Below are 13,473 nucleotides of genomic sequence, written 5' to 3' on the forward strand. Positions count from 1 at the left end.
CGGGGGGGGGGGTCACGCCGCAATCCCTTCTCCTCCATTCTCCTCTCGGGATCTTGGGCACGCATGCACATGCACCCGGCGTGAGTTTTAAGCCACCGGGTCCGGGACGCGAACCGCAGTCGACTATGTGGGAGTCCAGTGACGTAGCCATTACGCTAACAGCTGGTTCCCAAGACATTGAGATTTTAAGAAAGGGAATAATGTGGTATGATTTACATTTTGAATAAGGTGTGTGAGGAACACATGGTAGAGGAGCTGAGGGAAGCAGAGAGCCATGTTAAAAGATTAATGCAGTTTGTGGTTATAGTAGAGCTGAAAAGAAAATGTCAATTCTTTTATTTATAAACTGGGTCTAAAAAAACTTACTCCAGGTAGAACAAAAATTAATTCAGCCTATATTACAAATAAAAGTGATTCTTTAAAAAATATTGGCATAAGGCTTTCCTATATGCATAAATGATGCTACTTGAAAATGTAGATCTGTGGGTCAACATCCTTCACAAAGAGAAAAAAAAAGATTTACTGAAAACTTATTTTTCTAGAACAGTTTAGGGCCATCATGTGCAGATAGATTTATGCAATTCTCACTTCTGGCACAATGGTCTATGCTGTGATAGATAGGAAACTAAAGTATTTAGGAATTTTTACCCAGTTAGAGCCCTTAAATTCAACTCCTGATGTCTCACAGAGACCAACCCCTAATTTGAACAGTTGTTATGTCTTTCCCTTTTTAGAATTTTATTGATTTTTATTTTTTTATTTAATTTTTGCTATAGAGCATGTACACTTCCTGGAAAGAGATAGAAAAAAGTGAAAAGTCACCTCCCAGGGCAAATGATGGCCATATTGCAAATCTTTTCTCCTGGAATTTTGGGCATGCACACACATGCACTCAGCATGCTTTTCAAGCCACTAGGTCTAGGACTTCAAAATCAAAGTCAACTATGTGGGATCTAGCCATTTTAACCACAATGCCATTAGCTGGCCCCGGCTTTCTCATAAAACAAACCTGCTTCAATGGAGTTTGAAAGATGCTGAAGTGGTGTTGTAAGTCCATATCAGGAAGTTTCCTTATTTGTTTGTTCAGGTTTTTTTTGTTTGTTTTGGTTTTTTAGCTTTTATAAATTAGAGTGGTGCTTTTTATTTCCAACATAAACATTCACATGATAATAACATCTTAACAAAAATGTTATTTCCAACATAACCATTCACATGATAATAACATCTTAACAAAAATATACAGCTAAGATAAAAGTCCTTCCTGCATATTTCCTTACTTGGACTTCCAAAAAGACCATACAGGTACTTCATATATTTTATTTAGACATATAAACAAATTATTTTGTGTGTCATTGCACAACTTCCATTTTATTTGATGAATTTAAAGTGAGAACATACTGGAATAGAAACTAGATAAACAGGCATTCTTTATCTGATATCTTCGTATTTTTGTAGATAAGATGCATGAAACTTGAGAAAAGATGTTATACTATTTCTATGTATCCTAGTCACAAATTGGAAAATAAATGTATGTATCTATATGGCTCTTCATATGATAAATTTTGTATTCAAATTTTAAAAATTTGTATAGTAAGGACCTTGTTATCTCCTCCATTCACTATCTGTGGATCATATGGACCAAAGAAGTTGTGACTGCCCCCAAAATTTAGACACTTGTATTTTAGTATTGGAAAAATCACACCTGTTCTCATTTTAAAACAGTAATGGTGGCAGTTTTCTATCAAGCTAATACAAACTTTACATAATTTGTAGTGAGTGGATAATATAATTTTCTTTTGTACAGTTACATATATGAGTACTGGGTAGAGGAAAAGCTGTTCTAATACCAAGTGAAGAAATTTAAAGACTGTAAAGTACATGAAGATTATTAACATTTTCTATCACAAAATATTGATAACATTGGAATTTGTTAACATTTGTTAAAAATGTTACAGACTGTAACATTTTTAGCCAAAGTATAAATATAAATAAAGGCTTTTAGCTTCATATCAATACCTATTATTTCTATAAAAATATTAAAAGCATTTTTCTCATTTATAGTTTGACTAATCTGTTCTGAACAGTTTCTTAGTATAATGAGTAATTGTTAGAATATGATTATAAGGCATGACAATTTTTTATGGATATTGCAGACATACTTTACTACAAAATTTCACTCACCTGTAATATATTAGTTGTATTTGTCTACATTTTGACAAATGGAACATTTTTAATTTACTAATTCATAACTAGTCAGATGAGTTGAATTTAAGAAATTGTATTCTTGTATTTATAAAGTAACTTCTTTACTTTGTAAGGTCATTAGAGCCCAGTTAGCCAATTTCTAAGTACATTGAATACTATGATATATGTCTCCAAAGTAGGGTATAGCTAGCAAGTATTTGTTATTGCTATTTTAAACATTTTTTGCTAGATGGTTCATGCACTCACCAGAGAGGGAGAAAGAAGGAAAGTGAGAAAGCACCTGCCATGGAGTACTGTCACACCATAATCTCTTCTCCATTTTTCCCTATCAGGATTTTGGGTACGTACAAACACACACACCCAGTGTGGTTTTCAGGACCCCAGGTCTGGGACTCAAACTGGTCAGCCATGTAGGGTCCAACTGCCTTAAGAAATAGGCTATGGACTGGCCCTGTTAGTGCTATTTTTATTTTGTAATCCTTTATATTTATGTAGTATTTCCATATTATGTTACTATACTACTGTGAAAAAGCCTACCTTTCTTCCACTCAATATAATGGTAGATATTTTTAAGGAAGTGGATGGGTTCATTTTGGTGGATATGATTTGAAAGAACAGATTTCTCAAGGCACTTACATGTACTTAGAACCAGGATGGCACAGTTTACAGTTTAGCAGACTTAGTTATTTAAAAGATATTATCCCACTTCCCTGCTAAAAGAAATTAACTATCACCTTTGATTTAGTTATGTCTCTAAGATGTGTAAATAGTATGTAATAAATCATTTCTTTTAGTCACAAGGCTTAATGTGATAAAGCAAATATACGCTGTATATATCATGCACTACTAGTTAAGCTATTTTTTTAAAATTCAACTGTCTTTTGTCTTTTTTTTTTGCTAAGAAAATATTTAATCTTGTAGCTGAATTGCACATCTAGTAGAGAAAAATCTAATAGAATAACTTGTAAAATCTCTACTTCATCAAATTACTTCAATATCTGATAAACACCTTATGTGAAAAATGCTGGATTATGTTCCACAGTGTCTGCAATTGAAGTTTAAGCAAGCAGGTCCCTCTTTCAGTTTGTATGTTGTTATATTGAATATATTATCAATGTTACAGAAAAGATTCAGATATTATAAGTGAGTGGAGAAACTTATCTGTAGAACAAATTCATTCCATTAGATTCATTGAGTAGTAGCAAGGTTCAAAATTTTGAATGGCCTTTAGGGATGGAAAAGTTGCAAAGTACTAATGCAGATACAAAAAACACCTCCTTTGAGTTATACTTTAATGCAGATCCATTCATGGCTAGAAAAGAAAAAAAAAGTTATCTTACAACTGGTTCATAATTAGTTTAAGACATCTTTAATAATATATGCACATAATTACAGAATATTATTTATTTAAAGAAATATTTTATTTAACTTTATTTTAATTTGGTTGGGGGGGGGGGGGGAGAGAGAGAGAGAGAGCCAGGTCCAGGACTTGAACTGTAGTCTGCCATGTGGGAGTCTAGCACCTTAGCCACTAGTCAGCCTTGTGGTAGTCCAGTGCCCTTAACCACCATGCCACCTACCAGCCCCTGGAATATTATTTAAAATGATATGCATAAAACCAAAGAAAACACATTGCACTTTTGTGGAGTTTGTGTGTGTATTTTTTTTTAAAGACAAGGATTTCACTGACTGCCTTCAAAGTATGTATTTCAAATGATTTTAAGGGGGAGGAATGGAAAATTGAGATTTCCTCCTTAGTGTCATATTTAAATGTTAAATATGTCCACATATCTGTTAATGAATATAGGTTTTTCATCTGTGAAAATACTTAACATATATTTTTTACTTGCTCCCTGTCTCAATAGAGCCTCAGATATCAAGTCTGATGTTTATGCACAATTTCAATGAAGAGAGAAGCAAAGGTTGTTATTTTATAGACCTTTTATTTGTCAGAGCTTCATATACTTTCCACCTCTGGGCATATGTGGTTAGCGGCAATTGCTTATGTCTTAACTTGCAGCATCAAATTATCCCTGACTGAAAAATTTTAAATCTTATGCTTTCTTGGGACCAGGAGATGGTGTAATGGTTACATTGCTGGACTCCCAAGTCCTGGACCTGGTGGCTTAAAACTCATGCTGGGCATGTATGCGTGCATGTCCAAAATGCTGAGAGGAGAAGAGAAGAAGGGATTGCAGTGTGGCCATTCCCTCCCACCCCCACTTGAGGGTGATTTCTCACTTTATGTCTCTCTGTCTCTCCAGCGAGTGCATGCACCCTATAGCAAAAATCACTCGCTAAAAAAAATTCCTATGCTTTCTTTTGTCACTCATCTGGTTCTTGGGCTATCAAGTACACTTTACCAGTTGATAATTATTAATAAGTAACACACAGATAATTGATTGCCAGAGTAAAACAACTTACTTCAAAACTCAAAATATGCAGTTATTTTTATTTTGGAGTTACTAAGCATTGGTTGCTTCACATTGATGATACACAACCATATTTATAAGATTGATGCCTGAGACAGCACATGGCATAATGGTTATATTGCTGGAGTCCCACGTAGTCAACCATGGTTCAAGTCCTGGACCCGATGACTTAAAACTTATGCTGGGTGTGTGTGCATGCATGCCCAAAATCCTGAGAGAAGAATGGAGGAGAAAGGATTGTGCTGTGATCATCCCCCTGGGGCAATTTCTTGTTTTCGGTCTCTTTTCTGTCTCTGTCTGTCTGGTGTGCGCACATGCCCTATAACAAAATAAAAAATAATAATAATAAAAGATCAATGCCTGTATTGTACTTGAAAAAAGGCTTCAGAGCAAAAACTTTTGTGAATTTTTTTGTTTATTCAAATATGTGAATTTGTTGAACCAAAGATAAGCTTTAAAGTGAGTCCTTTACAAGATGCTTAATTTTATTAACTAAGCTGAAGTGTAACTTAAAAATTTCTTTAGAGGTTCTGCAGAATGCTTGATTGATATTTGTCTATTTATCTATTGTTCATCTCTGTATACTTAAGCATTTTGACTTTTGCTGAAGTATAATAAAATGCACATATAAAATGCACATATTATAAACATTTAACTAAATGAATTTTCCTAAGCTTAGCACACATAACATCTAGATTGAGAAAAAGAACATTAGTACTCCAGAAGCCCTTACGTTCTCTCGCAACCAGTACCAAATATAACCCCTTCTTGATTTTAATAACCATAAGTTAATTTTACCTGCTTTTGGTACTTAAGCAGTTTGACAAGTGAAGATATCATTACAAAGCAAAGGTTATCATTCTTGCAATGTCTTAAGTCAAATTCTGTATAGTTTGGTATTCTCTCTGTATTTTTAAATTTGCTAGAGAGACAGGGAAGGCATTCCACCTGAGAGGAAAGTCATGCCACAGTCTTTTCACCTCCATCTCTCCCATATTTCAGGACTTTGGGCTCACACAGACGTGCCCACACCCAATGTGTTTCTCAAGCCGTCAAGTCTGAGACAAACCATGCAATTGACCAGGTGGGATACAACCACCTTTACCACCACATCATGAGCTGACCTAGTTTGGTATTATCAGCCTTATTTATTTTTTTTATTTCTGACCATTGCACTCAAAGAATATTGTACATTTCTCTAATCACTATCTGTGACTTACTATTAAATCTCTTGCAGTAGTGTGGGAGTATATAATAATGAAAAAAGCCCAACATTATTCTGTTGTATTAGCAGGGTCTAACCTCAGCATTATTATCATTTCAGGCTGGATAATTCTTTGTTGTGAGGACTGTGCTGCATGTCGTAGACGTTTACTAGCATCCATGGCCTCTACCCGCTAGATGCCAAGAATGCTTGCCCACCCTCATTATGAAAATGTCTCTAGACATTGTTAAATATCTCCTGGGATGCAAAATTACTCCTGGAGAGAACTACTATGCTAAGAAATATGTGTCTTCTATTTGATAACCACTACTTTGAAGGTCAACAAGTCAAAAAAATAAAGGTTTTTAAGAAAATGGCTTTTAGTCCTTTATAAGAAAGATTTAATAATTAGCTCCCATAGCAATGGATTGGACTACTTAGACAAATGCTAAGATTTGTGTCACCTGGTCACCTTGAGGGTGTTGTAGGTGATAAATATTAAAGTACATGATGTTCAAAGGACTTCCCAGCTGCCTCACTGTAACGTGGGATTTAAAGCTAGAAGATCTTACAATCTAGTGAGAAAGATACACATCTTTCTTTCAAAATGTTCTAAAAATTATAGTCTAGAGGAATTAATACCGTTTATGATATTGTAAAATAAATTCTGTTAAAACATGCCTTTTTTGCATTCTCTTTTTTTTTTTTGAGAGTTTTTTTGCTATAGGGCACATGTGCTCGCCAGAAAGAGAGACAGAGAGACAGAAAGCAAGAAATAACTCCCCAGGGGGCATGGCCATGCCACAATCCCTTCTCCTCCATTCTCCTCTTGGGATCTTGGGCACACACGTACACGCACCCAGTGTGAGTTTAAGCCATCAGGTTTGGGACTTGAACTGCAGTTGACTACGTGCGAATCCAATGACATAGCCATTATGCCATTATGCCAATTGCTGATCCCTTCTTTTGCATTCTCTACTCCCCTTTATAACTGTCTAAGAAATTTGCTTACTACTTAGAATAGGGGAAAACTTTTTAATAGAATTAGTTCAATAACTCCTGAGATTTGCAAGGAGAGAAATAGAATTAGTTTATTTTTAATGGTAATCATCCTTGTTAAGATAAAGGTCATATCTAGGGACCAGCAATTAGTGTAATGGCTATGTCACTGGACTCCCATGTAGTTGACTGCGGTTTGAGTCCCAGACCTGGTGGCTTCAACTCATGCCAGGCACATGTGCGTGCGTGCCCAAGATCCTGAGAGGAGAATGGAGGGGAAGAGATTGCAGCATGGCCATCCAGCCTCGGGGGTGATTTCCTTCTTTCTATCTCTCTGTTTCTCTCTGTCTTTCTGGTGAACACACGCACCCTATAGCAAAAACCTCTCCCAAAAAAAAAGATCATGTCTAATTTATTATAGTTTAAATAATTATACTATCCCATATATGAATTTTTAAAGTTTTAAATTTCCATTCTATGTCAGTAATAGAAACATGGAAAGTCTTAAGAGAAAAAATGTTCAAAGATATTTATATGTGTGTGAGTGTCTGTGTGTGTGTGTGTGTGTGTATTTTTTTTGGAGAGAGAGATTTTTGCTATAAGGGCACACCTGCCAGAAAGACATAGGGAGACAGAGAGACAGATAGTGAGAAATCACCCCCTAGGTGGAATGGTCATGCCACAATCCCTTCTTCTCTCAGGATTTTGGGCATGCACGTATGTGCATGTGCCTGGTGTGAGTTTTAAGGACCATATCCGGGACTTCAACCATGGTCAACTAAGTGGGAGTTCAGCAATGTAACTTTACGGCATCTCCTGGTCTCAAAGGTATTAATATTTTTCCTCAGTTTTTGAAAGTTTTTAAGACAGTCAAAATAGGGCTAGAAATACGCAAGTGAACTTACGCGAGTCCATTTGTCTTCTGTTTTCTCAATCACAATAGTCTGTGTATCACTACCTGGTGGTATATATTCATAGTCATCATAAAGGAGACCTAGTATTGGATACTGTGTCCTGTACCTATATACAAAGAAAAGAGTTAGTTTACAGGCTACATGAGAAAATAATTCCCATTCATTTTTAGTCATTCCTGGTTTGATCCCCTTATTAAATCAACGTGGCCCTGAATGACTTTTTACCTGTTTCTTAATTCCTTCTAAATGAACAAAGATTTGTCAATTTTATTTTAAAGAGAATAAAGGAGAGGGACTGCTGCATCTGGCCTTGATGGGCTACAGGCAGCACAGGACAATGATCCTAGAGTAAAGAACTAAATAATACGAGCTCTACAATATGAGCCTAGCTCTCTACCAGGAGAGATTTTCTTGGTCACGGAATAGGGAAAGGTATGCAAAACATTCCAGCAGTCTCAAATTGAAGTTTAGAGTAAAGGTAGGCCAAGGTAGACCGAATTTGTGGGGCAGAGTATGAGGCAAGAGAGAGCTACACAGATGGGAGAGAGGTCAGGAGACTTGTAGAGGATTCCTCATGAGTCTTTGCGTAAGTACTTCTCAGTGTATGCACATGAAGCTACTGAGAAGCTAAGGAAAGAACCACTGGGAAGGAGCAGACTGGCAATGCTGGAGCTCAAGGAATTATAATATTTTGTGTTCTACTAACCAGAGTGAAAAGACAACCCAATATAAAGACATCAAGTAGACAGCACAGGATATTATTGCCTTAGTGATGTGATGAAATTAGCTTTAGGCTATAGGTAGTTCTTTTAAAAGATGTGCATATATTGGATTGTCAGGAAAGTCATGATGCATTTTTGCATAGAAAAACAAAAATACATCATGACTTTCTTGACAACCTAATATATTTTTAAAAGACATGTTCCCAGTTTTTTAAAAATTATTTATGTATTTATTATTATTTTTTATTAATTCACTATAGAGCATATATTCTCACTAAAAAGAGACAGAGAGAAAGAAAGTGGAAAGCAAGCCACCCCATCTGGGACTTGAACTATGGTCAACCATGTGGGAATCCAGTGCTTTAACCACCATACTGCTTGCTGGTCTCTTGACAACCTAATATTAAGCTGTTTTTTAGTAACTTAACTTTATCTCAGAACAAACCTCTTAATATTTTAAGTAACACCTCCCCCAAATTCAGAATTCAATACAAAAATCACAATATACACCATTCAATAAAAAATAGTCATGCAATGAAGCAGAATGATATGACTAATAATGAAAAGACACATAAGTTAGTAGAAAGAGACCAAGAAACAACAGATGAAAAATGAGTAGGCAAAGATACATCTGTTAGGAACATACAAAATATACAATGTGTATATTCAAGAAGTTATAGAAATACATGTGCACAATAACAGAAATGGAGGATATAAAAAAGATTCACACTAGACTTCTAAACATTAAAAATATACATCATTGGATAGGATTAACAGTAGATTAGGTCCTGCAGAGGAAAAGAAAAAATGAAACATGAGAGGGAGCAGCAGATGTTATGCTGGTTAAGGCTCTGGACTCCCACATGGCCAACTGTGGTTTGAGTCCCAGACCCAGTAGCTTGAAAATCATACCAGGTGCATGTGCATACATGCCAAAAACCATGAAAGGAGAACGGAGTTAAAGAGATTGCAGTGTAGCCATCCCCCAAAAGGTGATTTCTCACTTTCTTTCTCTCTTTCTTTGTCTCTCTGTAGCAAGTGCCCATGCCTTATGGAAAAAACCTAAAAAAAGAAACATGAGGAAAAAAGACAAAAAAATGTACTCAGCACTTGTTATCTATAAAAAAAAATCAAGTACTTATATATCTATATATATAGATATATATACACACACACATATAATATATACATATGTATACATATATTGATATAAACTACCTTCATATGTGTTTGTCTCTATATATTATATATAATATATATAGACATATAAATAAAATTAAATTGTGTGTCTATATATATATATACTGAGAGAGAAACATATAAATAAAATTAAATTCTTACAGTATTGGAAAATGACTCAAGATAATTGAAAATGTAATGACTACATTATTTCCAAATTGAATGAAAACTAAAAATACATAGATATTAGAAACTTAGTGAGCCTCAAGAAAAATAAACATGAAGAATACCATAGAGGGGCACATCATTACCAATTTGCTTAAAAACAGTGGTAGAGAATCTTAAAAATAGTCAGAAAAAACAAGAACATTATTCAGAGGAAAAATCATAAGGTAAAGATCAAAAATCTCATCAAACCTAATGAAATCAGAAAATAGTCAAGTGGCATTTTAAAGTACTTTTTAAAAACCTATCAGCTTAATAGTTTATACACTCAAAAATATCTTTGGATAATGAAGACAAAATAGAGACTGTTTTCAGACTTAAAGAGCCCAGAGATAATCTTCACCAGAGGAGGGAGCAGCATGATTAAAAATATTAAAGGGGGGCCAGTCAGTGGCATAGTGGGTAAGGTGGTTAGATCCCACACGGTCAACTGTGAGGTTTTTGAGTCCCGGACCTACTGGCTTGAAAAACACAACAGATGTGTGTACATGTGTGACTCTCAGATCTTTGTGTCTTAAGTAGTACTTCGATGCATGTTTAAGGTGATCCTCTGTTGGACAGGAGTCACAAGTGGTGACCCGACATGATTTGAACATGCAACCTTTTGATGATGTTCTGTCATTTTCAAGTAGGAAAGCAAGAAGTTAGGCTTTTATTTTATTTTATTTTATTTTTTGTAATTTTCCCTGCAGTCATTCATTCTAAGTTCATAAATCTTGCTATAGCGCATGTGCTCTCAACAGAGGGACAGAGAGCGACAAAGAGCAAGAAATCATGCCCTGGGGGGATGACCATGCTGCAATCCCTTATCCTCTATTTTTGTTTCAGGATCTTGGGCATGATTACATTCTATTTTTTTAACATGGGACAAATAGAAAAAAAAATGGTAAATTTAAATCCTGACATATAGACAATCATATTAAATACTAAGTGGTCTAAATACTTCAATTAAAAGGCAAAAATGATTAAACTGGATAAAAACTCAAGATACAAATACATATGCTATTTGTGCAAAAAATCCAAAAAACAACATTTAAATATAACTGAATGAATATATTTGTGATAAATATATTTTATATATTTTATATAAATATACATTTATATATAAAATATTCATTACAATATATAACTACGTATACTTTTTTTTTTTTCAGTAAAAGGATGGAAACATATATACCATACAATCTCTAATTAAACTGAAGCTGGAATAGTTATATTATTGGGTTTTCAGAAAAGTCATAATGATACTAATAGTAGCAGATGAAGTAGACTTCAGAACAAGATGCATTAATACTGATCAAAAGGATCATTTCATGATAGAGGATTTAGTTATTCAGCAAGATGTATCAATCCTAAATATTCATTCATCAATAGAACATAACAATCCTAAATGTTTATGTACCTTCTAGCAGCAGTTCAAAATATATAAAGGAAAAACTAAGAGAAATAGAAGAAGTATACAAATCCACAATTAGATTTGGAGATTTTGGAATGCCTTTCAATATAACTGAAATAAGAAGTAGAAAGAAATCAGTAAATATATAGATATAAACAACACTATTAATCAAGTTGACCTAAATCAATATTTATAAAACACTCCACCCATCAACAACAGAATACAAATTCTGTTTACAAACGTATATGAAATAGTAACCATGACAGTCCTTATTCTGAGCCACAAAACAAGTCCCATATAAATTTAAATTGATCAAAATAATATAAAATATGTCCTCTGACCATTATGGAAAAAAATTAGAAATCAGTAATAGACATCTGGAAACTTCCCAAATATTAGAAACTAAAGAACACAATTCTAATTAACCCACCAATCAAATGACATATGGAAAGCGAAAAAAGAAAATATTTTGGACAGAATGCAAATAAAAACACAGCTTATCAAAATTCGAGAGGGCTGCCAGTTTCAAGTTCATTAAGGCAGCTGGATCTCACATGGCTAATTGTACAGTTTGAATCCCACACCTGGCAACTTAAAAGAAATGCTAGGCTCCTGCATGCCAAAATCCTGAGAGGAAAATGGAGGAGAAGGAAGTAGAGCACGGTCATCTCCCCTAGGGAGTTCTTTCTTATTTTTCCTTCCAGTTCTTTCTGCCTCTGTCTGGTGAGCACACACACTCTAGAACAATCTAAAATCGAAGAATTTGGGGATACAGGAGGCCAGATGGTGGTGCAGTGATAAAATGCAATTTTCTGCGAGGCTAACCCACATAGGTAGATTCCAGGTTCATGTTCAAATATCACCCTGAGCATGCCAGGCATGCATGTGCCCATGATCCAGGGCTAAGACTGGGTGTGGATTGTGGCATCAAGACCATGTTGAGTACACTGTCTCTCTTTTGTCTCTGTATCTCTCACTCATAGAAGAAATATAAAGGAAAAAAATAAGATAAATAAAAATTTGGGGGATAGGGGACAATAGGTGGTTTTGTAGTTAAGGCACTGAACTCCTACATGGCTGACTGCGGTTTGAGTCCCAGACTTGGTGACTTGAAAATCACACCAGGTATGTATGCATGCGTGCCCAAAAATCACAAGAGGAGAATGGAGGAAAGGGATTGCAGCATGACCTCCTGGTTGCTGATTTCTCACTTTTCCCCTCACTGTCTGTCTCCAGTGAATGCATGCACTCTATAGCAAAAACCTAAAAAGAAAAATAAATTAGGAGATACAGCTAAAGCAGTGCTTAAGTTAAAATTTATGGCATTAAAAACTTATAAAAGAATGGTTGGGACCAGCAGTTAGCGTAATGGCTATGTCGCTGGACTCCCACGTAGTCGACCAAGGTTCGAGTCCTGGACCTGGTGGCTTAAACTCACGCTGGATGCGTGTGTGTGCATGCCCAAGATCCCGAGAGGAGAATGGAGGAGAAGGGACTGCGGTGTGGCCATCCCCCCGGGAGGGTGATTTCTCTCTTTCTATCTCTCTGTCTCTCTCTGTCTCTCTGGCAAGCGCACGCACCTTATAGCAAAAACCTCTTCAAAAAAAATAATAAATAAAAGAATTTTCTAAAAATCTGGAGTCTAGGTTTCCAGATTTAGAAATTAGGAAAAAAAAAAGAGAAATGTATGTAGAAAATTACATAAAAATACATAGTACACCCTCTAACAACAATGAAGTTAAAAGTGCCCTCCAATCCCCTGCATAGTCACAAATCCTTGGATAACTTTTGATTCTCCCCCAAATTTAACCTATTAATAGCCTACCCTTGACTGGCAATCTTACTGATAAAATGTCAATTAATACATATTTTGTATATCATATATATTATATATTATATTCTTACAATAAAGTAGGCTAGAGAAAAAAATTATTAAAAATAAGGAAGAGAAAATACATTTATAATATTTTGAACAAATTTCTATATAAATAGACCTATACAGTTCAAACCTGTGTTGTACAAGGGTCAGTTGTAAAGAGAAGAGAAGAAATCAGTGACATAAGAAACAGAAAAATGGGACCAGCAGTTGGTGTAATGGCTATGTCGCTGGACTCCCATGTAGTCGACCGCTTCCCGGACCCAGTGGCTTGAAACTCACGCCTGGCGCGTGTGCATGTGTGCCCAAGATCCCGAGAGG

At 35.3% G+C, this 13,473-nt stretch overlaps 1 protein-coding gene across 1 annotated transcript in view; it reads right to left on the reverse strand.

Annotated features, from left to right (window-relative positions):
* Window positions 1-7,721: 7,721 nt before the first annotated feature.
* Window positions 7,722-13,473, reverse strand: part of POF1B (POF1B actin binding protein) — a 68,500-nt gene continuing 62,748 nt past the window's right edge. The window contains exon 15 of the mRNA XM_006167017.1: window positions 7,722-7,860. Coding sequence (XP_006167079.1) covers window positions 7,722-7,860 — 139 coding nt within the window. The remainder of the gene's footprint in view (window positions 7,861-13,473) is intronic.

This window comes from Tupaia chinensis, unplaced genomic scaffold, assembly GCF_000334495.1.
Source record: "Tupaia chinensis unplaced genomic scaffold, TupChi_1.0 Scaffold144426_1, whole genome shotgun sequence".
Taxonomy (NCBI): domain Eukaryota; kingdom Metazoa; phylum Chordata; class Mammalia; order Scandentia; family Tupaiidae; genus Tupaia; species Tupaia belangeri.